Genomic DNA, 27,515 nt, shown 5'->3' on the forward strand with positions numbered 1-27,515 from the left:
TGAGCTAGGACACAGGATCTGAATTGCCTAGACATAGTAAGGTCTTATTATGTTTAATTCTGTTGGCTGCCAAAAATGGAATACTAGAAAATGGAAATCAAAAACTAAACTAGTTATAGTTTAAGTACTGAACATTATAAAAGAGACAAAAGAACTGGAAGTGGATCTTTAGAAAAGAGAAGGAGCAAATTACACAGAAAAAAATGGAAATTGTGGAACAATGCACGCAGAATAATGTTCATGAGGAAGAGGAGTGAGGTTTAAGGAAAGGCAAGAATTGAGTGACTTATGAAATGTTGTACTGAAAGGTACTTGCTATAAATAAAGTAAAAACAAACTATAAACACAAAAAACTGGGTAGAGTGAAAGAAGGCACACGAATGAGGCAAATAAGGTTAAGCGCTTTTCGTTTATGTTGATCCACAAACTTCATCAGACAATACAAATTGTTACAGACACATTTAAATACATAGAAATGCAAATGATTATTCAATCAACAAAGAAGAAATGCATCAATGAAGCACAAAGTCACCACCCCCTAACTATGTATATGAACAATCTAGTTAAAATTTAAATGGGCAACCCCACATTTTCCTAAAACAAATACTATTGAACACAAAAACACAAATTATGAATATATTAATAATTAAATACGTATTAAATTAAGCTTAACGTGTTAAACTTTTAAGTTTTAAAATGCTACTTAAAACACAGCCTTCATTCAAACCAGGCTGATTGTACGCATTCAGCCTGATTTGCCAAGTAAGTTCTAATTCATCCAATTTAAGGGTGAGGGTGCCACGGATTACAAGGGTCCTGTGTTACTTTTTAATGATAGTGGTGATTTCACAGTTTACAATTTCTCTCAAGTAGATGTTCCAACTGATGTAGTAGCTTTACTTTCTAAAGGTTACACCTATGTTCCACCTCAAAGATTAGATGTAGTGAAGACTATCATCGATTTAAAACTGTATACTAGGAAACTGAATTTAAAGTTGATGTTTGGTAATTCTACTAAGTGTGAAACGAATCAGTTTAGTATTCCTAGTACATTTAATCCACCGCTTAACCCTTTGATCAAGGTGTTTGAACAGTTTTGTGAACTTGATATACGGAATCTGGCGCAGTCTTCTTATCTTGAATACACTAATTTACATAAGCATAGGGATATACAGAAAGAAAGGGATAGCTTGAAATTCATTAAATTGAACAATATAAGAATATGTAAACCTGATAAAGGTGGGGGGGTTGTTATTTTTGACTATGCTGACTATGTCAGTAGGATGGTGAGCTTATTGAACTCCCATTCTTATGCTGAGAGCTCCCTTTCTGAAATTAATTAAGCTTATAAGTCTATCAAGAATGTGATTGAAGATTTATACATTGAGGAGAGGATTACTCAAGAAATGTATAATTACATGACTACAAGTTTTCCTAGATTTCCTTGTTTATTCGGGATCCCCAAAATACATAAAAATATAGAGAATCCACCTATGCGTCCATTGGTGGATAGTAGGGGTTCCCCCACTTATTCATGTGCAAAAGTTGTTGATTTAATTCTGCAAAAATATTTGGTTAACATCAAACAAATTTGCAAAGATTCATGGATGTTTCTAAAGAACATAAATGAACTTAAATATAAATCTTCTTACAACTTTTTGACTATCGATGTAAAAGATTTATATACATGTATTCCCCATACCATTGCCATAGAATGGGTAGGTGAAATGTTAAAACATCTAGGCAGCCCCTTGGATGAAATCTCACTAGTTGGAGAATTGTTGGATTTAATTTTAGACAACAATTTCTTTGTTTTTGAAGGTGATTTCTTCCTTCAGAAAGTGGGGGTAGCCATGGGTTCACCCTGTGGCACCAGTGTAGCCAACATGGTTATGGCTTTTTGGGAATCTATGTATGTATTTAATAACAACGTTTTCAAGGATAACATAGTTTTTTATACTCGGTTCTTGGACGACATCTTTATCTTAGTTGATGGTAATATAGAATATAGTGAATCTTTGGTAAAATACCTGAATTCAACTACTTCGTTCTTAAAATTCACACATAACTTTGATGTTACCTCTATTGATTACTTAGATATCACACTTACTAAGGACACTGTCTTGGAGAGATTTATTTCTTCAATTCACAGAAAAAAGACATATTGCAACTCAATGTTACATTATTCAAGTTGTCATCCGTACCATCAGAAACGTGCTATTATAAAAGGTCAATTGGTACGTGCAGCACGTATTATTACATTGGATGGTGTGTTTGATAATGAATGTGAATTTATCAAAGAAATGTTTTTAACACGTGGTTATCCATTATCTATGATTAACGACATAATTAATGAAGTTACATCTAAGCGACAGTCTTTTTTCTATACACCATTGTTGAATAGCACTATAAATGATTCATTTATCTTAAATGGTTCCTTCAATACGTCCCTTGATGTATCTGTTGAGCAACACCCTAGTCCTGTTAAGTTCAATATGTCTTTTATAACCACTTACAATATAAACAGTAATTCCTGTTTTAAGATTTTGAGAAAAAATTGGGATATACTTAAAGGAGACAATAATGTCTACACAAGTGTAGGTGACCGTCCGTTAGTAATTTATAAAAAAGGAAAAAATCTTAAAAATTATTGTGAGAATATCAGAGTAAAACCTGTTAGAACTCCAGGCATGTATAAATGCCAAGCTTGTAATTATTGTGCTTATATGTTGGAATCTAACAGAGTATTTGTTAACAATTTCTATTACAATTTAAAACTGAGAAATAATTGTAATTCTAAGATGGTGGTCTATCTTGCTAAGTGTCAGTTTTGTCCAGCTTTCTATGTTGGCAAAACTGAAAGAAGGCTTCGTGAACGTGTTTATGAACACCTGTATGCAATTAGGAAACACAAGCTTGAGAACGCTTTAGCAAAACATATAGACCAATTTTCTGACCATTCTTTTAAATTTATCATTTTGGACCAGGTGAGCAAAAATCCAAGAGGTGGTCCTGACGCTCTTAAATTGGATGAATTAGAACTTACTTGGCAAATCAGGCTGAATGCGTACAATCAGCCTGGTTTGAATGAAGGCTGTGTTTTAAGTAGCATTTTAAAACTTAAAAGTTTAACACGTTAAGCTTAATTTAATATGTATTTAATTATTAATATATTCATAATTTGTGTTTTTGTGTTCAATAGTATTTGTTTTAGGAAAATGTGGGGTTGCCCATTTAAATTTTAACTAGATTGTTCATATACATAGTTAGGGGGTGGTGACTTTGTGCTTCATTGATGCATTTCTTCTTTGTTGATTGGATAATCATTTGCATTTCTATGTATTTAAATGTGTCTGTAACAATTTGTATTGTCTGATGAAGTTTGTGGATTAACATAAACGAAAAGCGCTTAACCTTATTTGCCTAATTCGTGTGCCTTCTTTCACTCTACCCAGTTTTTTGTGTTTATAAATAAAGTAAACACATAATGTATTAATTTGTATAAATGGAAAAAAGTTAATATGTTTTGTTTTCTTTTATGTTAATGTCTGTTTGCCCACGTCTTAAGTGATATGTCAATGAAGGTGTTTAAGAAAGTTCCTTTGAGTTTTTGCACCTGAAACATGTTTCAAAGTAACCCACATGTAGATGCATCCACAACACTAAGTAATATCACCAACTGCTTATTAAACTAAATGACAATCAGCACAAAAAAATGCTCCATTCCTTTTGTTTATCTAGACTCAAATTCTTCTGAATTGAACCATCACAATTCTCCTCACCACTTTTCTTCCTTGTTTACTAGATACTTTGACGTAACCCACAAAGACAGCAGTGAATTTAAATGAAGATGTTTTATTATCAATGCAAGAAGAATATTGCCTGAACACACAGTGGCACAAACCAAGCTACTGAAGTATCTCCTTTTATGCAATAGCACAAATTCACAAAGTCTAAAAGCTTCAAATAAGGATTTGGCACATCCTGGGATATCCTGAAATTACATACAGTGGTACAGAATCAAACAATGAAGCACAAGACTTATTCTGACTTCTATAACAATTTGGAAAATTATAACACTAAAAATGGAAATTTGTCTGTTCAATAGTTACAAATGACATATTACATACTCTGAAAGCCTCTTCAGCATAAAAATCACTTTACATACTGTAGCCATATGAAGTATTCATAGGTAGTTTGTTTTGGGTACATACCCACAGACATTTATTTTGGGTGCATTTAAACTCAGAAGTATTATTTATCCAAAGTAAATAAATGGCTAATGACACATTAAGACAGAACCATTAAGTTGAAAAAATTCTAATTTCCAAATACCTTATAAAATAAGCAATGACTAGTGAATGAAGAATGGTATATAAATAAAGTAAACTAGGACCCTGTCATTGCCTTTCAAGCTAACGTGTTTATTATTTTACACACACACACACACACACACACACACACACACACACACACACACACACACACACACACACACACACACACACACACACACACACACACACACACACACACACACACACACACACACACACACACACACACACACACACACACACACACACACTTACACTTATCTCTGAAGGACTTTATAAATAGCTTTTCTATATATGGGCTGTTTCTTAAAGGTTTCCTGGTGAAAGGCATTTGAGAAGGAGGTTAGAACAAGCAGCTTTTTTAAGCAGTAAGATATCCCTTGGTTTTTTGCACCTGAACCATGTTTTAAAGTAACCCATAAGTAGATGCATCCACAACATTATAAAACATCACAACTGCTTCTTCAAATAAATGTCAATAAGCAAAACAAAAAACTGTTCTATTCCTTTTGCATATCCAGAATCTTCAATTCTTCTGAAATGAACCATTAAAATTCTCCTTGCCACTTTTCTTCCTTGTATGCTACATACCTTGACATAACCCACAAAGAGACCAGTGAATATAAATGAAGATTTTTTTTCACTATTACAAGTATAACATTGCTTGAACACACAGTGACACAGACCAAGCTGCTGTGCTCATGCTCAGTCACTTTATATAAGATGTGCTTAAATCACTTTTATGGTTCTGTGCACTGATGGGCACACCACAAAGTCTGAAGCTAAACTGAAGTAAACTAGGACCCTGTAATTGCCTTTCAAGCTAAGGTGTTTACTATTACACATACAAACCTGAAGGACTTCATAAATGGCTTTTCTGTACATAGGCTGTTTGTTATAGGTTGCCTGGTGAAAGGCATTTGAGAAGGAGCTCAGAGGAAGCAGCTTTTCTATGCAGACCTATAAAAACAGAAAATGTAATTAAGTTACAAGTACTACTACCAAAGTCATAGTATTTTAATTTTAAGTTAGTAGTGATTCTTTTTATTTTTTAGGATATTTAGATTTTAACAGTTCTGAATTATAAAAGCAGCTTTAATAGTATAAAGTTAAATGTATTAAAAGCACTTTACATTCTTAAAAACATACTAAATCACAAATCCCTGTATGTAAAATATCATATTATACAACGGCCCCCCATTAATATTCCAAAACATGCAAGATTGGTCAGTGTGCACATTGTAAATCAGACTTATACTAATTGAAAAAGGTCCGGTCGCTTGGACTTTTTCCATTAGTATAAGTCTTTTTTTTTCTTACAGCAACGGAGAAAGCAAAATCGCCGTTGATTTTTAGAAAGTGTCTCGCTATGTTAAAGGAGTTTAACATAGTGAGACAGCTTTAAAAAAAGCAACAGAGAAAGGAAAGATCTCCGTTGCTTTTTGTAAAGCTGTCTCGCTATGTTAAACTCCTTTAACATAGCGAGACACTTTCTGAAAAGCAACGGAGATCTTACTTTCTCCGTTGCTTCCACCCACAGCTCTGATGTACTGCGTAAGCATAAGCATGTGCAGTACATCAGAACTGCAGCAGAATACCAGACAGCTGCGTAAGGGCAGCAAAGAGGCATTATACAATGCCATTATTTAAGAAAACTAAGTATTTTTTTCTTAAATAATGTCATCGTATGATAGCAATAACCCACGCCTGGGTGTGGGTAATGCTAGATTTACCTACGTTTGCCTTTGTTTGGCCAAACCACACCAACCGTGGGTAAATCCAGCATTACCCACAACCAGGTGGGGTTATTGCTTAATTATTTACATGAAAATAACTGAGTGAATACAGTTGTGTAAGTTGAACTTACCATAACAACAGATGTTTGAATGATCACTGCTGCAGTAGCCTTAGCTATGTGGATTAAATCTTGCCAAGGCTATAACAGTTGGCCATCTTCCAAAGCTTCAGGGCACTTTCCATACTCACAAACTGTCAAACAGCTTGATCTGAGTTGACAAAAAGACTAGATTGTGCACAAAGCACTTCAGAGCTTTCCTGCCAGCAGAGAGAGGGAGGCTGAGTCTTGAAAGGAGAACAGTAAGAACAACAAAAAATAAATGTCCACACCATTACATAAAAAAACACCAAAAAACAGGAGGATGAAGGGAGGGAGGGAGGGAGTGGCTACTGCACCACTAATTATTTGAACATCTACGGTTATAACAAGTTAAAGTTACACAACTGTACTTTGTTCATCACATTGATCAGTGCTGCAATAGCCTTAGCTATATGGGTAGATTAACTTAGCTAACTACATTTGGAAGGTGTAACGAGATGAGTCCAGAAGTTGCTGAAGAATGGTCCAAGCAAAGCTTGATCTAGACACAGAGAAGGAAGCAAGCTAATAGTGCTTTACAAAAGTAAGTACAGAGGACCAAGTAGTAGCTTCTAGAATACAACCCTTTCCAAAAAACATAAATGAAGCTAAGGTCCTGACAGAGTGGGCCTTGACTCTGCCTAGAATAGTTCCGCATAACAAAAAGTAATAGCCTTAGATAACCATTTGCAAATAGTCTGTTTTGACATAGGTTGTCCTTTCTTCTTACCTTCACAAGCAATGAACACTTGATCCAAAGATTTGAAAGATTTAGTTCTGTCAAGATAATACTTGAGTTGTCTGTGGGCATCCAAGGTATCCTTTCTCCCTTTTTTAGGTTTAGGGAAAAATGGGGAGATGTACAGTTTGGCTTAAAGTACAGTCGGATAACACTTTAAGCATAAAAGAAGGATTGCTTCTCAAAGAAACCCTGTTTATATGGAAAATGAGATAGGGTTGATGCACTATAAGAGCTTGCAAGTCAGATACCCTTCTTGCAGAGTTCAGAGCAATCAGTAAAACTGCTTCCATGTTAAGAACCTCAAGTTAGCCAGATCAGGTGGTTCAAACAGAGCAAGTGTTAGCTTCTCTAACACAAAATTAAGATACCAAGGAGGAGCCACCAGTTTTTTTTGGAGGGCTCTTATGCAAAATCCTTTGCAAGAACACTGACATGAGATTGCACAGAAAGAGGAGGTTCATGGGCAGACATGCAAAAATGGCTGATAAATGAAGTTTAACAGAGGATTAAGAAATGCCTTAGGATAGTAACTCAGAGAAATATTGTAAAATCAGAGAACGGTTAGCCCTGAATGGGTACTGATTATGTTGCTGGTACCAACTAGAAAACCTTTTCCATTTGCTAATATATGATTTTCAAGTAGCAGGCTTTCTTGCCTTCATTAGTACCTGCTGCATATCCTCAGTAAATAGGTGTCTAAATGGTTTCATAAGTTCATAGCTAATTACTAGGCTAACTTTCTTAATAGGACATTCTAAGCCTAACCAATTTACTTCCCAAAGGTGAGAATCAAACACTTTACCTTTTGTCTGTGAGTTAGACACCTTAAACATTACACCAAGCCACAATCTTTATTAAGACCCCATCATCCAGGCAGTCATCTGAAGATGATTCATTTCAGGATGTATCAAACATCCCTGTTTCTGAGTCAGTAGATCCCGGTCTGTGAGTAAGCTTGTGGTAACTGTCCCTGGCAATTTCCAAAAGAATGGAGAACCAAGGTTGCCTGGGCCAGTAGGCAGTCACCACAATGATCTTGGGGGATTCTGTCTGAATCTATAGAAGTACCCTGGATATTAGTGGAAAGGGTGGAAAAGTATACAGGAACATTCTCGCCCAAGGAAAAGAAAAGGCTTCAGTCTTCCAGGCCCTCTTGCATGGAGTCCTGGAAAAGAAAAACCTGTAATGTGGGTTTGGAAATTAAGTGGATGACAATTCTGCAAGCAACCAGAGGCAGTGGTTAAATGATTTTATACCTTTAAGACCTGTTCTAAAGTCATGGGATCTGAAATGCTAGTATTTAAGCAAGTTCTTAATTAATTATTTGATCTAATGAAGCACCCAGTGTATGTGCGAAAGCACTCATCTGTTTCATTTGTTTTTGTTTTATCTGCATTACTAAAGTTTATGTTTGTTTTTACCTGATACCAACTGCCTGGCTGGTTCCTTTATTTATTTGTTTTCTTCTGCCTTCAACTGAACTAGCTTTATTGCTCTGGACTTTGCATTTTATTTGTTCAACAATACAGACTTATTGAAAATCACCAAGCAGTTAAGCACTTTTGTCCTCAAAACTGGACTTTTTCAAAACTGCTTACCTCACATAGACTGTAAATAAATCCATAATAACAAGTCAACTGAATATAAATCATCCAATAAACAGTGAAAAAATGCTTGTGTTAAGAAATATGTATACAAATATACCTCCCCATTGTCAACCAACCAACATACAAATTAAATAAAAATGATTTTTTATTACACAAAATTATTTCTGCATTTAAGCGGGCGGCCACGGTGGTGCAGTGGTTAGCATTGCTGCCTCACAGCAAGAGGTTCTCCGGTTCGATCCTCGGCTGGGGTGCCTTCTGTGCGGAGTCTGCATGTCCTCCCTGTGGTCGCGTGGGTTTCCTCCGGGTGCTCCGGTTTCCTCCCACATCCCAAAGACATGCTGCAGGTGGATTGGACACTCTAAATTGTCCCTAGGTGTGCGTGTGAGTGTGCCTTCTGTGGAAGGTTGGGCGCCGGGCTGGCAACTCGACACTGTAAAACTCCACTGCCATTCAATGTGCGGACAAGGTGATCCGCTGTGGCGACCCCTAACCGGGAAAAGCCGAAAGAAGAAGAAGAAGAAGAATTTCTGCATTTAAGCACTGGTACTATAGAAATATTATTGTTTATACCAGGGTATGTGTGTGCATTCAGCCTAAGCTGACATAACAGTTCTTCCTTACGTAACTTCTCGGACCTGCTCTTTCAGTGTCATCAATTTTTGCCAAAAGAGAAAATACAAACATCTTGAAACTTTTAACAGCATAGGGTATGTTTGTATAAAGTGTTGTTAACATCTCTGTTTTTAATATCAGTATAAAGCTCATAGTTTCTTTTTTTTTTAAGTCCACTCTCCATCTTGTCTATGTAAAAGGCATCATATGAAACACATCAAGCAAACAACAGCTTTTATGTTGCACTCAAATCTCCTTGGACATCCAGTTACCTTTTGATAATTTTTAATGTAGGTGGAGTGGATATCCAAAATAAAGTGGCATTGTTTACATCTGCCCCATTGATTCATTTTATACTTGCGGCACCATTCAGTGGGCGCTCTTGCCAAAATTAACCCCTCTTTTGTAAACAATTAGCCCCTAAACAATATATCATCTGTTCAGGAAAACAGTTACTCCAATTCTTGTTCACTATCTTAGTGATACCTCTGGCATCATTAGAATAACTACAACTAAACGCCTCCTTTAAAATGTGCTTGGAAATTTTCTTCTTGGTAATAATAGAATGTCCTTGCCTAAATCCTCCATAATCTGCATTTTCCTTTCTTTTTATTTTCACTACCTGTCTACATCTAATAATTCAATGACTAATCTGCTCACTAGACAATACTACATTATACTACTTGGGAAAGATATGTCATTACTGTAAATACTTAAATGTACTACTTGTATTTACTTTTTTGTTTTATTTTTATTGCTGTTATTTGTTTCACCTGATTACTGCATATGTAATTTTTGCTTATGTTGTATTGCTACACTGTGTTTCTTGGGTTTTGTATATTGCCTACTATGTTATCTTTTTATGTTTTTATTGCTGGAGCTTTTCTCCTCAGGTCTCCACTGAAAACAGACCATTGGCTCAGATGGACTAACCTGGCTAATAAATGTCAAATAAATAAATAAATAAAATCATTATCAAAGAAAATGGATCTGCGGGCAGATTTTCTGCCTTCACATACCTTGATGCCATCTCTGTCAATAAATTAAGAGGAGTAACCCTTTCTAGAAACAAATTTTTCAACTTGTCAATTTTAAGTGCAATTGTGTTGTCTTCAGAAATGATTCTGGATAAAAGAATCATCTGACCTTTAATAATACCATGTTTCTAGTGAATTGGATGGTAGCTAGCACAATACGAATAAGGATTAGAAAAAATTGTTTTTCTAAAAATAGTGGACTGATAAGTGTAATTAATATAATCTTTAAAACTGATAATGTGATCCACACTCACAAAACCTTAAGAAATGTCTGAAGTTTGCATGAATAGGGATGTGATGATAAGCATCTTTTAGGTCTAGTGTTACCATGAAACATAAAAGGGGGAGAAGATGGAAACAGGTCGTGAAGTGACATCATTGTGAATATAGGCACTATCGCAAACAGGTTTAGGAAAGAAAGATCCAGAACTGGTCTCCAACCATTTTCTTTTTTTCACACTAGAAATATCCATGAATAAAAACTTTCCCCACCTGGGAAGGAGGAATTGTTCTGTCACTCCTTGTGACAGTATGTGATGAAGAAAGAACCAGTGGAAACGACACAGTGTAAACAGGAGGAATAGAAATGACCTCTTTGAAAGGAGGAATTTCCTCCCACTGCCATCTGTAAACTTGACGAATGATATTCAGAACTCACTTGTCTGAAACTATCTCTTGCCATAGAAAAATGAATATTTAGGCTTTCTGGGGGAAAAAGGGCCAGGATGAGAGGGGATCACAAAGTCTCTTTAACAGTCATTCAGACTTGTTTGACTGTCCTTGGTTTTGGGATGTTTGATGCTTCTGTTTGGAATCCCCTTGCCATTTCTTCTTAAACACCTGTTTAACTGTATTCTGTTAAGGCTGTTTATTCGATTCTTTTGCCAAAATTGGATGAGGAGTTAAAGAATCCCTCACAAAACTGGAGAAAGAGGGTTGAAAAATCTTAGAGATTCACTGGATCAGTTTACGCCTTTCCTCACATATTTTGATCACCTCTGCAACAGAGGTGACAAAAAACTAAATCTCTATCCAAATGGGATTTAAAATCTGAATTTTAACATCATCTGGAAGGTTCTGAGAATGCAGTCATGGAAACCTCCTTAAAACAGTACCAGTGGCCATAGCCCTGGAAAAAGTACCAACAGAGTCATACACACAGTGTAAACAATGAGTAGTGACCTGTGCAATAGAAGAAACTAAAGTATTTAAAGCAGATATTTCCACACAAGAAGAAAATGAATGTTATGCACTTAGCATAATGATAGATTTATGTTGCTTTCTTTTTGCCTGGGTCATCCTTTGGGTTATCAGATCTGACTTGATCCAACCTCGGCCCATTTAAAAGCTCTAGATTCAAGGCCCTAACTCCTGTCTTACCCATAATCCCTCTCCTCCTCCACATACCTCAGATCAAATTTGCAGAATCTATATCATGGCATCGAAAAGTAATTTCTTCGAACGTTTTTTCAATTGAAAATGCCGTTAACAGAAATTGCTTTTGTGAGATCGTGGCATAGTGAAGACTGGAAAAATTGCCCTTTCCTCACTGTAGTGCAATCTCGGAGTTGGTATATATATATTTAGTGCGGGGTGTGGGGGGCACAGCCCCTCACAAGAGCAATTTCTATTAACAGCATTTTCGACTGAAAAGCCGTTTGAAGAAATGAGTTTTCGTTGTCGTGATTTAGACCCAAATTTGCCCATTTATCAGTTACAATAGATCTTAATACCTCAAAGAATACATGTTAATTTTACTCTAGAAAATAACCTGGAGAAAAAAATAACCAATTGAGGTGGTAAAATGACAAAGCTCCTGGTTATGTCCATTTAATCAAAAAGGAGCCCCACGGAAAAAAAAAAATTTGGGAGGGGGGAATGTTGATCCAAAGAAATAGAAGACAACATGGATCTATCATCTTTGTAAGTAGAAAACTCTGGTATCCGATGTTGTCTTTTTTCATACAATTCAACCACTGGGACAGATTTCCTAACTGCTACAACCCTGGGAGGTATCAAGGAAGGATATTCCTGAGAATAGTGGAACAATTGACTACGCATCCAGCTTATAAAGAATAATAAATGCAGGGACTGTGGACCAAGTTGCTGCAGCACAGATTTCATCAATAGGAACTCAATGCATAAAGGCCATTGAAGCAGCTACAGCCGTTGTTATGAGTGCTCTTGGTTTCTTAGCCAAAGATAGCCCCAGTTTTAGGCTATATAGTCTGAAAGCCACCTGGAAAATGTGACTTTTGAAACATTCTGTCCTAGCTTGGCTTTAGAAAAGCCCACAAACAGCTGATCCGACTTTCTGAAATCTTTAGTCCTATGCAGATAAAATCTAAGCTGTCTGTGGACATCTAATAAGTTCACAGTGTCTTCTCCTTTGTTACAGAATCATGGAAAAAAATATTGGTAAATTTATGGTTTGATTAATTTTCTCTTCGGATGCCAGTTTTAGAGTGAAAGTAGGATTTGTTCTCAAAGAAACACTATCTTTATGGAAAATCAAGTAAGGTAATTTACAACACTGTGCCTGTAAATTAGAAATGCTTTTAGCTGGAGCGAAGTGCAAACTAGGTTGCCAGTGTTACATCCAACACACTCACTACCAACACTAAGGAACAAACACATAGACCCACATATGAGGCAGTACTCACATGTAATCTATCCAAACCTCCAAGCCCTCCTAAAGGCATCTCTCAGTGGCCTCCTCATACACTCAAAAAAAAAAAAAAGCACCTCACACAACACAAAACTCTGAAAATCACAGTAGTCCCACTTCCAAGCCCATAAGGCAACACACCACACAGCCAAACATTCTAGTTATTAGGGATTCCATTGTAAGACATACAGATGTCCCCCTTACCAGGCTAAACAAGATTACAGTCAGCTGTCTGTCTGGAGCCTGGATCTGCCACATCATACAAATACTTAGGTCTTTACACTACAAGTACCAGTATGATGTGGTCAAAGTCCATGTGGGTATAAATGACCTAAGATGTACTTCACTGGACAATATGAAGAGAAACATGATGGAGTTTTCAGAATATGTTTCCCAGGCAGATATGAATCTAGCCTTGAGTAGCATCCTACTTTCACCAGTGATGATACCACAGTACCAACAAACAAATGATTGACTTCAACAATCAGCTTAGTTTCTGGTGTCATAACAATGGGATCCAATATCTGTCAGCCTGACATATCTGGGGAGATATGATGAACAAACCATGGTGCTTTACCAGAGATGGTTTGCACTCGTCACCACTTGACTTCTGGAAACTGGCAAAAACTTTATCTATTCCCACAGTGTCTTTCCTAGGTCACAGCAAGTTGTTAAGCCTTCCGACACAACAAAAATCACTCAAGACTACCTAAAGGCACTGCTGCTCCATGCTAGGAGTTTAAATAAAATAAACGCACACCCTGGAATCATTCCTCACCCTGGAAAATGCAGACATAAGTCCAGTCACAGAAACATGGTTCTGAACCATAGGAAAGCACCCCAGCTATCAAAGGCTACAATGCCTTTCATATGCTTTGATCCCCCTCCACTCAAGATATAACAAAGGGAGGAGGGGTCTCAGCATTCATAAAGGACAAGTACACTGGTAGACTGGTCCAGTAACATGACTCGCATGAGCTGCTCCATGCCCAACTAGCCATAGGTGTGACCCACTATTATATCCTCGCTAGCTACAGATCCCCTAACATGAGTCTGGCAAAGCATACCTCCTACCTAAACCTACTGGAACTTCCTAGCATTCAGCCTAACACCATACTCATGGGTGACTTCAACTTCCCCTTAATAAACTGGAAGACTTACATGACCAATAATTCACTTGCTCAGAGGTTTTAGGACTTCATCAATGCAAACACCTTGGAGCAACTAGTTAGCTCCCCAGCTAGAAGCACAAATATCCTAGACCTAATATCACGAACATGTGGGGAATGGTGCTCCCTCCTATGCATTAATTCCTCCCTGGTACGATCTGACCACAAAATTATCTCCTTTAGTATTAAACTTAACCTAGAACCCCCATCAAACTCCAAACCTATCAAAAACTTTGAAAATGCCAATCACCTCAGACTAAGCGTCAGCTTATTAAACTTCCAAGCCCCTCCAAACTCAGATGACATGGAGGCCAACTCTGAGCTGTATATAAAAGCACCATACAACCACCTTCATAGCTGCATAGAGGAGGCAGTACCTGTCAGAGTCAAACTTATGACTACTGGCAAAAATAAACCACCCTGGTGGACCCCTAACATAGACAGGCTATTCAACAAAACTTTAGCATAATCAACAAAAGGAAAAAAATCCTCTCCAAAGCCAACAAGGAACAGTCAAATCAGTGCAAAAAGGCACTCACCAGTCTCAACAAACAAATTAGAGTGCTGGTCATATCTGCCAAAGCAAACTAGGAGGCAAAGATAGCCTCCCAGGTAAAAGATAACCATAAGGATTTTTTTACATTATATTCATATCCTCAGGGGAAATGCTCAGCAATGTGCCAAGTCAATCATGAACAGCAACACTTACACCCAGCCTGAAACTACAGTAAACCTGTTGGCCAGTTCAGTTCAAACATTCCACCCCATCACCTCCTACCACACCCAAAGAAATAACCGTAACCATTCCCCTAAAAGTCATTACAAGGGAACAGGTCCTCCTTAATGCACTTGGTAAAGCCAAAACACACCCTCCATGGGTCCCAACAACATTCCAGGATGCTTCTTAAATAGCTTAAAGCAGAATCTATCAGGGCTACTAGATACACTTTTTAACTACAGCCTTCAGACGGGTTTCTCCCAGAAGAATGGAGGACTGCAAGAGTTAGCCCACTGCACAAGGGGGGGGGGGGCATCAACTGACCCAGGAAACTATAGTCCCAAAAGCTTGGCCAGTCTCATCTGCAAGGTCATGGAGAGAATTATCATGGACCTGATCAATAACGACATTGGAACTTTCCAAGTACTGGAGCAGACCCAATTTGGCTTTGTCAAAGGGAGGTCTTGTTTGCTTAATCTGGTGGACTTCTTTGAGAAAGTCTCCAGAGCCATGGAAGAGGGTAAAAGAGTACACACCTCTTATTTAGACATGGCCAAAGATTTCGACATAGTCCCCACTCAGGGTTCATGGCTAAACTTACTGAGTTGGGTATAAACCCCTACATCCTCAAATGGATAGCCATCTAGCTCACTGACAGAATACATGTCCAGATAGGTTATTACAGTTCTGATAACAAACCTATTACTAGCTTTGTCCCACAGGGCTCAAGTGTTGGAACCCCTCCTGTTTGGTATATACTTCTCTGAAGTGAAAGCAAATGTTGGGGGCCTCTGGCATACCAAGTTCGCCGACAACTGTAAGCTGGGAGCAATTACTGAATCCCCAAAAGATGCTGACATCCTACAAACAGGCCTAAAAATGACAAATGATGGCTACCAAAACCATGGTTTGAGACAAAATGCTATAAAATGCGTAATCATACCCTTCGGTAAATCAGATATACCTTCCAATTATAATACTGATAGCATACGACTAAAAGTAGACCCAGTGGTGAGGGACCCAAGAACACAGATAGATATTAACCTAAACTTTGACCCCAGGCAGCTACAGTAGTGAGGAAATCCTTTTGTGTGGCTCAACTTATAAGTAAATGCATGGCATCAAGCTCAAAGGAAGTCATAGTGTCACTGCACTTGGCTGTCATCAGGCCCATAATTGAGTACAATGCTCTCCTCCACATGTACCTAATCAGGCATTTACACCAAATGGAGCAGTCCCAGGGGTTTCTCATTAAAAAAAATAAAAGTGTATAACACATTTCTTATGCAGACTGACTAAAGATCCTATCCCTTTACTCTGTATCATACTGTTTATTGAGAGGAGACTTATACCTGACGTACAAGGCAATCACTGATCCAGCCCAGATGAAAATGTTACATATTCGCAAGAAAAATTATACAAGGGTTATGCATTCCATGGATTTGAACCTTATTTGTGATTCTAACAGGACTTGCTAGAGAGACAGATTCATATTCCAAAGGTTACCTCATCTATGGAATAAACTTCCCATCTTTGTAAAACAAAGCCCACCCATCACTCTCTTCAAAAAGAATTTGGATAAATGGATGGTGAACCATAAATTCACTCCCAGGGTACTGCCCATGTCCCTTATGGACAGGGGCAGTCTTAATGACTCAGGGCTCCAATAACCAAAGACACACTACACTGATACTACACCATCCCATATCTGGGGAATTAAGATATAATACTGTCATATCCTGGCTATTATTGGCTAGACTTGTAAAGGCTCTTGTGTCATTAGCCTAGTAATCACCTATGAACATATGATGGCAACAAGAAAAACAGTCTCCCAAGAAAAGTACGTTAAGTCTGCTGAAACTGTTCCATCAAAAGGAGGTTTTGTTAATACTTGAAGCATGACAGTTGAGTCCCATGGAGGGATACGATCTCTAAAGGGAGGTCTCTTTAAGAAAGTTCCATTATAAATGGCTTTGAAATCTTTAAAGAGGCTACAACCATTTGATTATGCCTAACATAGAAACTGGAAATGGCATCTAGCTGCACTTTGATTATTGAAAAACTGGAACCTTTTTGTAAAAAGTCTGACAAAAAATCTAAGATGAAAGTAAAAGGAGCTGAAAGGAATCTATTCTTTTAGCTGTTGCCCAAACAAAGAATCTCTTCCATCTGTTGATGTAAACCTTTCTGGTATCTCTGGTCACTTTTAAAATTGAAGGAACCATGCAGTTAGCTTAAGTGTCTGTGGATCTGGGTGAGGCTTCTTGGATGGGTGAGTTAGAATATCTGGAAGCATGTCCAGTGTCCATGGAAGATGTTGCAGATGAGGCCGGAAGGTGGAGAACCACACTTGCAGAAGCCACTTGTGTGGAAAGTCTGGCATCTCTGGTCACTTTTAAAATTGAAGGAACCATGCAGTTAGCTTAAGTGTCTGTGGATCTGGGTGAGACTGCCTGGATGGGTGAGTAAAAATATCTGGAAGCTTGTCCTGTGTCCATGGAAGATGTAGCAGATGAGGCCAGAAGGTGGAGAACCACACTTGCCGAAGCCAGAAAGGGGCAATAAGGATTACCTTCTCCTTGCATCTTATTGCTTTCTGAACAAATTTTGTTATTAGAGGAAAAGGGGTAGCGGCATATAGAAGACCTACAGGCCAACTGTGGACTAGAGTTTCCCTCATTAATTGGCTCTGTGGCTTGATTAGGGTGAAATAACTGTTGCATTTGTAGTTTAGGTACGAAGCAAAAAGTCTGCAGCATGGTTGGCTCCAGTGACTGAATATCTGATTCACTGCTGTTTGATTGAGGGGACCATTCATGAGGCAATAGGATGAATCTGCTCAATATACACGCTAACACATCGTTCACTTCTACTCTTTCATGGCATAAGGCATAAAGGACATGAAAGGGTTTCACCCTGCTTGGTGATGTACCAGACTACTGACATGCTGTCTTTGTGAATGGTGATCACAGCTCTGGAAAGAGAGCCCTGGAAGGCCTGTAGTGCTAGAAGGACTGCACTCATCTCCAGGACATTGAAAAAGAGAGTGGCCTCTAAGTTCGACTATGAACCTTGAGCCATCTTTCATTCAAACCCCTACCACAGTATGAAAATGTCCATGGTTGCTATGGCCATGGAGAGATGTGGAGACAAAGGTCTACCTTATAGGAGAACTGTGGAGGTCAACCACCATATGATGTGAGACTTGCATATTATCGTTAGTCGAATCTGCACATGAACAGAATGGAGGAACTGGGACCACTGTACTGAAAGGGTCAACTGAAGAATTCTCATGTAGTATCTGGGTAGGGGACCTAGCATTACTGTGGAAGCCATTAGTCCTAGCAATTAAAGGATAAGTCTTGTGGTCGGCTAGGGGTGTTGAAAAACTTGCAAGGCTGTCTGCTGTACAGAAACTATCCTGGATTCTGACAGAGTAGCTATCTTGTTGCTCATGTTCAAGTTACAACCAGTGAATTATTTTTGTTGTATGGGTATCAATTTGCTTTTGGACTGATTAGCTATGATCAGTCAATTGTCTAAGTATGGGAATATCTGACACCCTAGCAGCCTGAGATGAGCTGTGATAACTTGATGAACACAGAGGGCTGTGGTGAGACCCCGATCAGAAATGATAATTTTGAAATTTTGATATGGTAGTAGGCATCCTGGAGATCTAACAAGCACATCTAATCATCCTTCCTCAACAGACATAAAATGGACTGAAATGAGACCATCTGGAACCTTGTCAGTCTTACAAACTAATTCAGATGACGTAGATCCAAAACTGGCCAAAAGGGCCTGTCTTTTTCAGAACTAAAAAGAACTTGGAATAGACTCCGGATTCTAACTGGTATGAGGGGACCTGTTGTATGACTCTCATCTAACAGTTCAAGACTTCTGCTTTTACGGATTTCATCTGATGGGGTGGTACTGTGGAAATGCTTATCTTCCTTAAAATTGAGGAAAAAAAGGGTATTACATAGGTGCTACAAATAATCACTAGAGGCTAAGTATCTGATGTGATGCCTACCAAGGTTGAATGTGCAGCGATAAGTGCCTCAGTTGCATCCAGAGTGTGGTAATCAGGCAATTCTTCAGGAGCACTGAAAGTATTTTTTTTTAAAGATGGACCAAAAACCCTCATTTCTGTGGTCCGCCTCTGCCTCTAGAGTGATGTCCATTGAAATTGCTTCCCACGTTGCCTCTGGAGGACCTGTCTGCAGGAGCATCATGGTTGAACCTTTGAGAACTTCTGAACCACATTTTGTTTCCACTGCTCTGATTCTTGAAGAAGGTTCTCTGATGGGGTGGAGAAAAAGATTCCAGCAGCAGAAAGGGTCTTACCAACTTGTTCATTACTTTGAGAGTTTCCTTAACATCTGGCTCAAACAGTGTGGAGCCATCAAAGGGAATGTTAAGGAAGGACATGCCACATAACTGCATCATGAGAGGCTGGCGAATTGCTATGCCAGTACCTTCTGTGCTAGCTGTACCATCAGCTGCATTGGAAATCAAATAAATGGATATGTTAGATATTGGCTGTAACTGGAACTCCAGTGTCTTCTGAATTTCCGATGGTAGCTTACCTGAGAAGGACTTAGTGAGTTCATTTGTCAGGTCTCTCAGGAAATGTATCATGTGTGCTGTGTAGTTCTGCGATCTAAATGAGAAAATTGCCGAAGCACATATCCATTAACCAAATCTGTCCAGTGCTCAAAATTTCCTATTAGGCTGATAGACAGAGCTACTCCCCTCACAGACCTCTTTTTAAGTGGCTATTGCTACAACCATGGAATCTACTAGGGGACCCTTTCTCCAGTGTGGTCTATCTTTAGGTGCAACAAAAATTTCTTCTGTCTTCTTAGAGATTGGTTCCACCATGTGAGGATCCTTTCAAGCCTGACAAAATACCAGGTCCATGTGAGGATCCTTCCAAGCCTGACAAAATACCAGGTCTATGAGTAGGAGACAGAGGACCCAGCTCAAAAATCCTTGAGGAACACAGACTCTTCAGGTGACAGAGTATCAGTGGACCAACCTCCTCACTGCTTCATCAATTCCAAAATGTCACTAAAGTTGACATCTTGCAGAGGGGATCTTGGTGACCGATCCTCATCATCCAAGTCTACGCCTTCAGGGAACGATTCCAGACAGGAATCTAAATGTCTCCTCTTACATGCCTGTATCCCAGGACCCTGTCTAGGCTGTGCTTTGGGACGTGGGTCAGAATAAGATGGTTAACTCATGTGGTGAGCAGCCCCCACGCAAAAGGAAGCTGATTGTCCCTCTTGACAAGGAAGTGTGAAGTCAGATGCAATATCCAAAAGAAGATGGGATGGAACTGAGCAAATGGAAAGCACCTCTTCTCTTGACCTAGCAATAACCTTTTTGAAAGCCTTGAATGTTGAGGAAGACATTGGACCCTCTTGCCCCATCATGACAAGATGAAGTAAGAGGCTCCACAGACCTGACTCAATCTGGACCCATAGTCAACCTCAAGGGCTGCATTACCTAATGCACAGGCATTGAGTGAGAAAGCCGGCTCCAAGAGTTTCAGTACCAACATGACACTTTGAGCCATGACACCAATGCTTCCGCTCTAAGACTCTTCCCGATCCAAAGACATTGGAGTTGAGACAGTAAGGGATGCTGACAGAGTTGAAGTTGATAGAATGATGATGTACTATGTGGATGCAGCCAGGAAAACACTTAGCTGAATTTGCATCTGAAGGAATCTTTGCATCATCTTGTTGATCTCTGCTTCAGTAAGGTTCCCTGATGATCGAACAGACCTGGAGGATGATGCCACTCATGGTGGTATGGATGAATGCCTATCTTGAAAAAAGGGAGAATGAAGCTGAGGACTCACCAGCTCGGGGGGGGTGATGAAGAGGAGGCATAGGTGATTGAATCTGAGGGGGTGTTGGTTCCGATGGACAAGATAACTTTGGTGCCGGACCTAAGGGTTCTGATGGGACTGGAGACCATTTTCTTGATTATTCTTACCTCTTCTCAGATTTGTCATTCTTTTTTTCTTTTGACTTTTCTTTCTGTTTAGATTTCTCCATGGTCTTAGCAAGAGAAACTGAAGGAATAACAGAAGAAGTGGACTTTCCTGACTGATGAATAAGACCTGTTAACATCAGTTTTTCTCTACGGCCTTGAATGGCCCTAGAACCAAAAGAAGAGCAATCTTCACAGTTTGTGTCTAAGTGGTATGCTCTGGGACAATAAACACAAAGGGAGTTTAGGTCCTGCCAGGGAATAGCATTTCCATATGCTGTTCCCTTCTTAAACTGCTGAACCTCGTCTGCCTATGAGTAGCAGGGAAATTCAAAAATCCTATGCAACAAACAACCATAACAATAACAATAGTAGAAAAAAGATAATTTTACACTAACAAGCAAAAACATCCTTCTACTGGAAAAGGATGGAAGAGTTCTACATGAAATTACAGAAAATTATATCTTATATATATATTCTCTTTTTTTATTTAAGTTCTGCATGAAATTACATAAAATGATTTTATATATATATATATATATATATATATATATATATATATAAACCCAACCAAACGAAAAACACTATGCCAAAATGCAGAAGGCATATGCAGAAACCGAAGTCTCCCAAATCACAAGCAGCAAAAATTGAAAACTTTTATTGTGAGCGCTTTCGTAGAGGTCAATACGCCCACTTCATCAGACAACTAGCACACCTCATTTCCAAACCTTTTATATATTCAATTAGCATCCTTAATTGTTTAATTATTTCACAGTTTGATGATTAACTGCTACTAAAACCTAAAATGACAATCTAACAAACATGTTATGCATTACTATATAAGAAATAATAGCTCAATGTGTAGATTATTAATACAGATACCTTCCTTCCAATCTTTTTTGTATGAATTTACATATATTTTATTAAAAAGTGTATGTCATATCAAAAATAAATCTAAAAATATATAAATAAACAACATTAAAAATAACTAGTAAATGCCTATTATGTGTTTAGCACAATTTCCATGTAGCAATAGCTCAACTATTATCTACGTAATGCATTAAGCTTGGAAGAACAAGAAATATTTTGGCAAATCAGAACTTCAGCATATTCTCCCCCTGGACTAAATGAATATACGTCTATTAAAAGTATTCTAAAGCTTAAGGCCTTACGTAGATAATAGTTGAGCTATTGCTATATGGAAATTGTGCTAAACACATAATAGGCATTTACTAACAAAAATGTTACTTACTTTGAATTGTTAAAATTTATCCTGTAAATCAGTCTGTTTTTGCTTTTATTTTTTGTATTGATTTTGTTTATATGCTTGACTCACAGTACTTTGTTAATTTAGCTGTATTTACCTAGGAGCTTTTCTCCCCGGGCCTCTACTGAAAATGGACATGTATCCAGTTAGACTAGCCCGGTAAACAAATGTAAAATAAATAAATAAATAAATACTAGTTATTTTTAATGTTATTTATATATTTTTAGATTTATTTTTGATATGACATACACTTTTTAATAAAATATATGTAAATTCATACTAAAAAGATTGGAAGGAATGTATCTGTATTAATAATCTATACATTGGGCTATTATTTCTTATATAGTAGTGCATAATATGTTTTTTAGATTGTCATTTTAGGTTTTAGTAGCAGTTAATCATCAAATTGTGAAATAATTAAACAATTAAGGATGCTAATTGAATATATATATATAAGGTTTGGAAATGATGTTTGTTAGTTGTCTGATGAAGTGGGGGTATTGACCTCTACGACGAAAGCGCTCACAATAAAAGTTCTTAATTTTTGCTGCTTGTGATTTGGGAGTCTTCTGTTTCTGCATACGCCTTCTAGATATATATATATATATATATATATATATATATATATATATATATTGGGTCCCCTTCTAAAGACCGAACCGCCGATCCCCCGACGCAGAAATCACCGACGCCAGATAACCGACAGGTACGTATACCGACAGGGTGATTCGCCGACAGCGGAAAGACCGACAAGGGTAATGTGTGATCGCGACCCGGTAAGTGCGACAGTGACGGAGGTAGGAGTGGTCAGGTAAGTGAGTTAGGGTTAGGGTGCAGGTAGGTGAAGTGTGCGTTAGTGTCGGAGCTTGGGCTAGGGGTGGGTAAGTGAGTTAGGGTTAGGGTGCAGGTAGGTGAAGTGTGCGTTAGTGTCGGAGCTTGGGCTAGGGGTGGGTAAGTGAGTTAGGGTTAGGGTGCAGGTAGGTGAAGTGTGCGATAGTGTCGGACCTTAGGGTTAGGGTTTGGGTCAGGGCTAGTGTGTATGCTATGTAGTGTAGTGTGTTGTTTACGCCCGTGTCGGTGTTATGGTGTTCGTGTTTCGCGTTGTCGGGTTTGTGTGTTGTCGGTTTTCTGGCCGGTGATTTCTGTGTCGGGAATCGTCGGTTCGGTCTTTAGAAGTAGACCCATATATATTATATATATATATATATATATATATATATATATATATATATATATATATATGGGTCTACTGTATAACTTCTTCAAACTCACACAGCAGACCCTGGGTTACGCGAAAGTGCACTTAATCGAAAGTGCACTTTCGCGAAACCCGCTTCAGCGAACGGGCTACGTACTGCCATTTAATGCAGTAGTCACGGACTTTAGGGTTAGGGCGTGGGTCATGGTAAGGGGATAGCAAGTAGGGCTATCCCCTTATCATGACCAGCACCCTAATGCTAAGGTCCATGATTACTGCACCACAGTGGAGGATAGCCTGTCCTCCACTGTGGTGGAATCATGGACCTTAGCACGGTCATGTTAAGGGGATAGCAAGTAGGGCTATCCCCTTATCATGACCAGCACCCTAATGCTAAGGTCCATGATTACTGCACCACAGTGGAGGACATGGCATGTTTTCCTACTGTCCTCCACTGTGGTGCGATCCGTTCGTAGAAGCTGAATTCGCCAAAGTGCACTATATATATATATATATATATATATATATATATATATATATATATATATAGTCTTTTTCCCTCCCTCATTACACCTATAATTGAGTATAATGCCCTATTTGGTATGTACCTCTTCAAACACCTTCACCAACTGGAAAGGTCACAGAAATACCTCACAAAGAAAATCCATGGCCCCCAACAGCTGTCCAATGTGGACAGGATAAAATCACCATCACTCTACTCAGTATCATACCGATTGCGCAGAGGTGACCTGTGTCACACCTACAAGGTAATATCGGACCCTGCCCTACTAGAGATGCTCCATATCTGTAAGTCTAACTCCCCACCCATTACCCGCTCGATAGGCCTAAATCTAATATGCAACATCAACAAAACCTGCTGGAGAGAAAGGTTTGTCTCTCAGAACCCGCCCCGTCTCTGGAACAGACTTCCCATCCATGTCAAACAGAGTACCTCACTGACCCTCTTCAACTGCAACCTTGATGGGTGGATGGGAAACCACAAATTTGTCCCAGGGGTTCCACCTATGTCCCTCATTGACAGGGGCGACAGGTGCTGACTGAGGTTTCTTTTTTGGGGATAATCTCTTGGCTAGGCTTGTGAGGGCCCTAGGGCCATTAGTCTAGTAGCCTCCTATGAAGATCCTATGAATCAAAGCCCAACTTTTTAACTCATTACATCCAAGTGACGTCTCCAGGTGCATCTGCAGTTAACTCCCACTGACATCTCTAGGCATCAAATATTGCTTGTTCATATTTGCATCAATAATTCAAAAACCGTGCTATGCACATGGTTTTAAAGGGTTTCATTTTAAAGCTTATGCAATGGCAATCTCAACTGCATTAATATCTGATCTCTGTCTAGGGAAGTTAAACAGATTTGTTTGTTTGTGTCTTTCAGCTTTTCCCGGTTAGGGGTCGCCACAGCGGAACTCCGGTCCACTAATGATTGGCAGTAGATTTTCATGTGCTGGCTTGCAGGGCTTAACGCACAACCTTCAACGAAGGAACGCCCATTCACGCATGTCGACACACAGAAGACGCTCTAACTGAGAATCGAACGGGCAACATATAACTGTGAGGCGACAATGCTACCACAGCACCACCACCGCAGTGAACAGGGAAGTTAAACAGATATTAACTGCTATTTTTATGATACTAATTTCTTCAAGCGAAATTTGGACGCGTGGATGGGAAATCGCAAATTCACCCCTGGGATCTCTCCTGTGTCCCTGCTAGACAGAGGCACAGTAAACTAATCTTAAAAGGGTACCTTCTGTGACCTACTTTACAGAGGCACAATAGGCTAATCTGATAGGGAGGCGGAAGCCAAATACACTCTGGCTAGGCTTATAAATACCCTAGGGCAGATAGCCTAGTTGGTATCTACCTATGAACCTATTTTCACATTGTTCTAAATATCTCAACAGCCAAGTAACACAGACAGAACTCCTCAGCCTCATATGACAGCTCTCAGTTAGATGAATAAAATGCAGCTGACAGTATGTGTATAATGTGAGTGGTTGCTGAGATATTGTAAGTTGTTTACAAAATATTATAAATGTAAAAGTTACTGTGTTTATTGAGACATAACATTTGGTTTAAGACCTAGAAAGTACAGTTGTGTACACTTACCATAAATGTAGATGTTCGAATGTATTCACTGTTGCAGTCATCACACTTGGGTTATCTGCCTGCAGGTAGCCCTCAGTCGGCCCGAATACCAGAGTCTTGGGACTTCTGCGTTGGATGCTGTCGCTTCTTCCATGATGTCAGGTTGTCAGGGGTATAAAACATGCAGCCGATGCCATTACATCAGTTTTTCTTGCCCCAGATGTCAGGAGCCCCCAAAATAGGAAGCAATCACATGGTGTGGAACACCTCCAGTAGAAAGTAAATACCATTGCCATAAGATATGGCCAAAGAAGTGGATAGGTAGAAAGTATAGAAAAGACAGGGGGCTGGAGGGAGGGTAACCAGGACTGCAAAAGTGAATACAATCAAACATCTACATTTATGGTAAGTGTACACAACTGTACTATGTTCTTCGTGTTTCACTGTTGCAGTCATCACACTTAGGTTGATTCCTAAAGCTTAGGAAGGGTGGTGACAGTCAAGAAGTATTAGGGCTGGCTAGCAGGCCTTGTAAGACTGCTGTGGCAAATCCAGCTCTGGATTTAGAAAAGATAGGTAAGTGGTAATGCTTGATGAAGGTGTGTACAGAACTCCAGGTTGCAGCTTCCAGGATGTCCCTGGTAGGGACTCCCCTGAGAAATGCTGTAGAGGTTGAGGTAGCCCTAGTGGAATGAGGTCTGATCCCCTGTGGGGTAGGTTTTCCTTGGTGTTTCTAGCAGAAATGGATGCAGCATGCTATCCATTTAGAAATGGTTTGCTTTGAAATGGCCTTGCCTTCTACCCCTGTAGCAAAGCTGACTAGCAGCTGGTTAGATTTTCTGAAAGGATTAGTAGTGTCAAGGTAGAACCTGAGCTGTCTGTGCACGTCCAAGGAGTGCAGGATCCTTTCCCCTTTATTCTGAGGATTAGGAAAAAAGGTTGGTAAATGGATGGATTGATTTAAAGCCACACTGGATATCACCTTGGGCCTAAATTATGGGTTAGTCCTGAGAGAAACCCTGTCCGCATGGAAGATAATGAAGGGTTCCACAACCACAAGGGCCTGTAACTCAGACACTCTTCTTGCTGAAGTGATGGGTAGAAGTAAGGCTGTTTTCCAAGAGAGGAATTTTAACTCTGCTGTAGCAGCAGGCTCAAAAGGGCTGCATGAGCTTAATTGATGAGAAGGATAGGCCTTTGTGGAGCAGCTTTGCTAGATAATCTAGGATTTGAGGGAAGGTGGGCACGGCTGTGTCCTTTCCTTGAGACTGGCTCCAAGAACAGTAAATTTTCCACTTTTCTGAACAGGATTTCCCAGTACTAGGCCTTCTGGCCTCAAAGATAACATCCAGCACCTGTTTGCTGAGGGTTGCTGGTGATGTATTCAGGGAATAGCCAGGCTGCCAGGTTCAGGGTTTGCAGGTGAGGATGCAAAATCTGTCCCTCCTGGTGGGACAGCAGAGAGGGGGTCTGATGTAGGTGGCACTGCTGTCAGACTGCGTAGGTGTGGGTACTAGTGCTGGCGTGGCCAGTCTGGTGCAAAATAAAGATTGTCCTTGGCCTGTCCTGTTTGATCTTGAGTAGCACTTTTGAAAGGAGGGGCAGAGGGGGAAAGGCATAGATTTAGAGGTTTTCCTATGTAAAGGATACGGCATCCACTTTCCATGCTTGGCTGTGGGTAAGTCTGGTGCAAAATTTGCTAAGTTGATGGTTTTGGGGGGAAGCAAAGAGGTCAAATTCTGGTGTCCCCCACCTGTGTATTAGAAGTTTGAATGAGTTGGGTTCCAGGTTCCACTCGTGTGGATCCATTAGATTTCTGCTTAAGTCATCTGCCAGTGAATTTTGTTTGCCTGGCAGGAATTGAACTTGCAGGTGCACTTCATTGCTCAAGGCTGTGTTCCACAGAGCCAATGAGCCCCCCCCCCCCCACTTGTTTATTTACCACATAAATGTGGTGTTGTCTGTCTTTATCAAGAGTTGTCCTGGCAGGATAAGGTATTTGAAGGCTGTCAGTGCATTCTGTACAGCTAACATTTCTTTTTGACTGATATGCAGGTGAAGTTGTCCTGGGCTCCATTTGCCCTGAATGCATTTGCCTGCCATGTGAGCCCCCCATGCATAGTCTGATGCGTCTGTTGTCAGGATATGAGCGGCGGGGGGTTG

At 39.3% G+C, this 27,515-nt stretch overlaps 1 protein-coding gene across 7 annotated transcripts in view; it reads right to left on the reverse strand.

Annotated features, from left to right (window-relative positions):
* The window catches only part of DNMT3A (DNA methyltransferase 3 alpha), a 5,166,949-nt gene that overhangs the window by 1,401,477 nt on the left and 3,737,957 nt on the right, over positions 1-27,515 (reverse strand). For all 7 annotated transcript variants that reach the window (XM_044062880.1, XM_044062879.1, XM_044062877.1 and 4 more), the window contains one exon: positions 5,190-5,297. In XM_044062880.1, coding sequence (XP_043918815.1) covers positions 5,190-5,297 — 108 coding nt within the window. The remainder of the gene's footprint in view (positions 1-5,189; positions 5,298-27,515) is intronic.

This window comes from Protopterus annectens, chromosome 2.part1 (genome assembly GCF_019279795.1).
Source record: "Protopterus annectens isolate FY-2018-M chromosome 2.part1, PAN1.0, whole genome shotgun sequence".
NCBI lineage: Eukaryota > Metazoa > Chordata > Ceratodontiformes > Protopteridae > Protopterus > Protopterus annectens.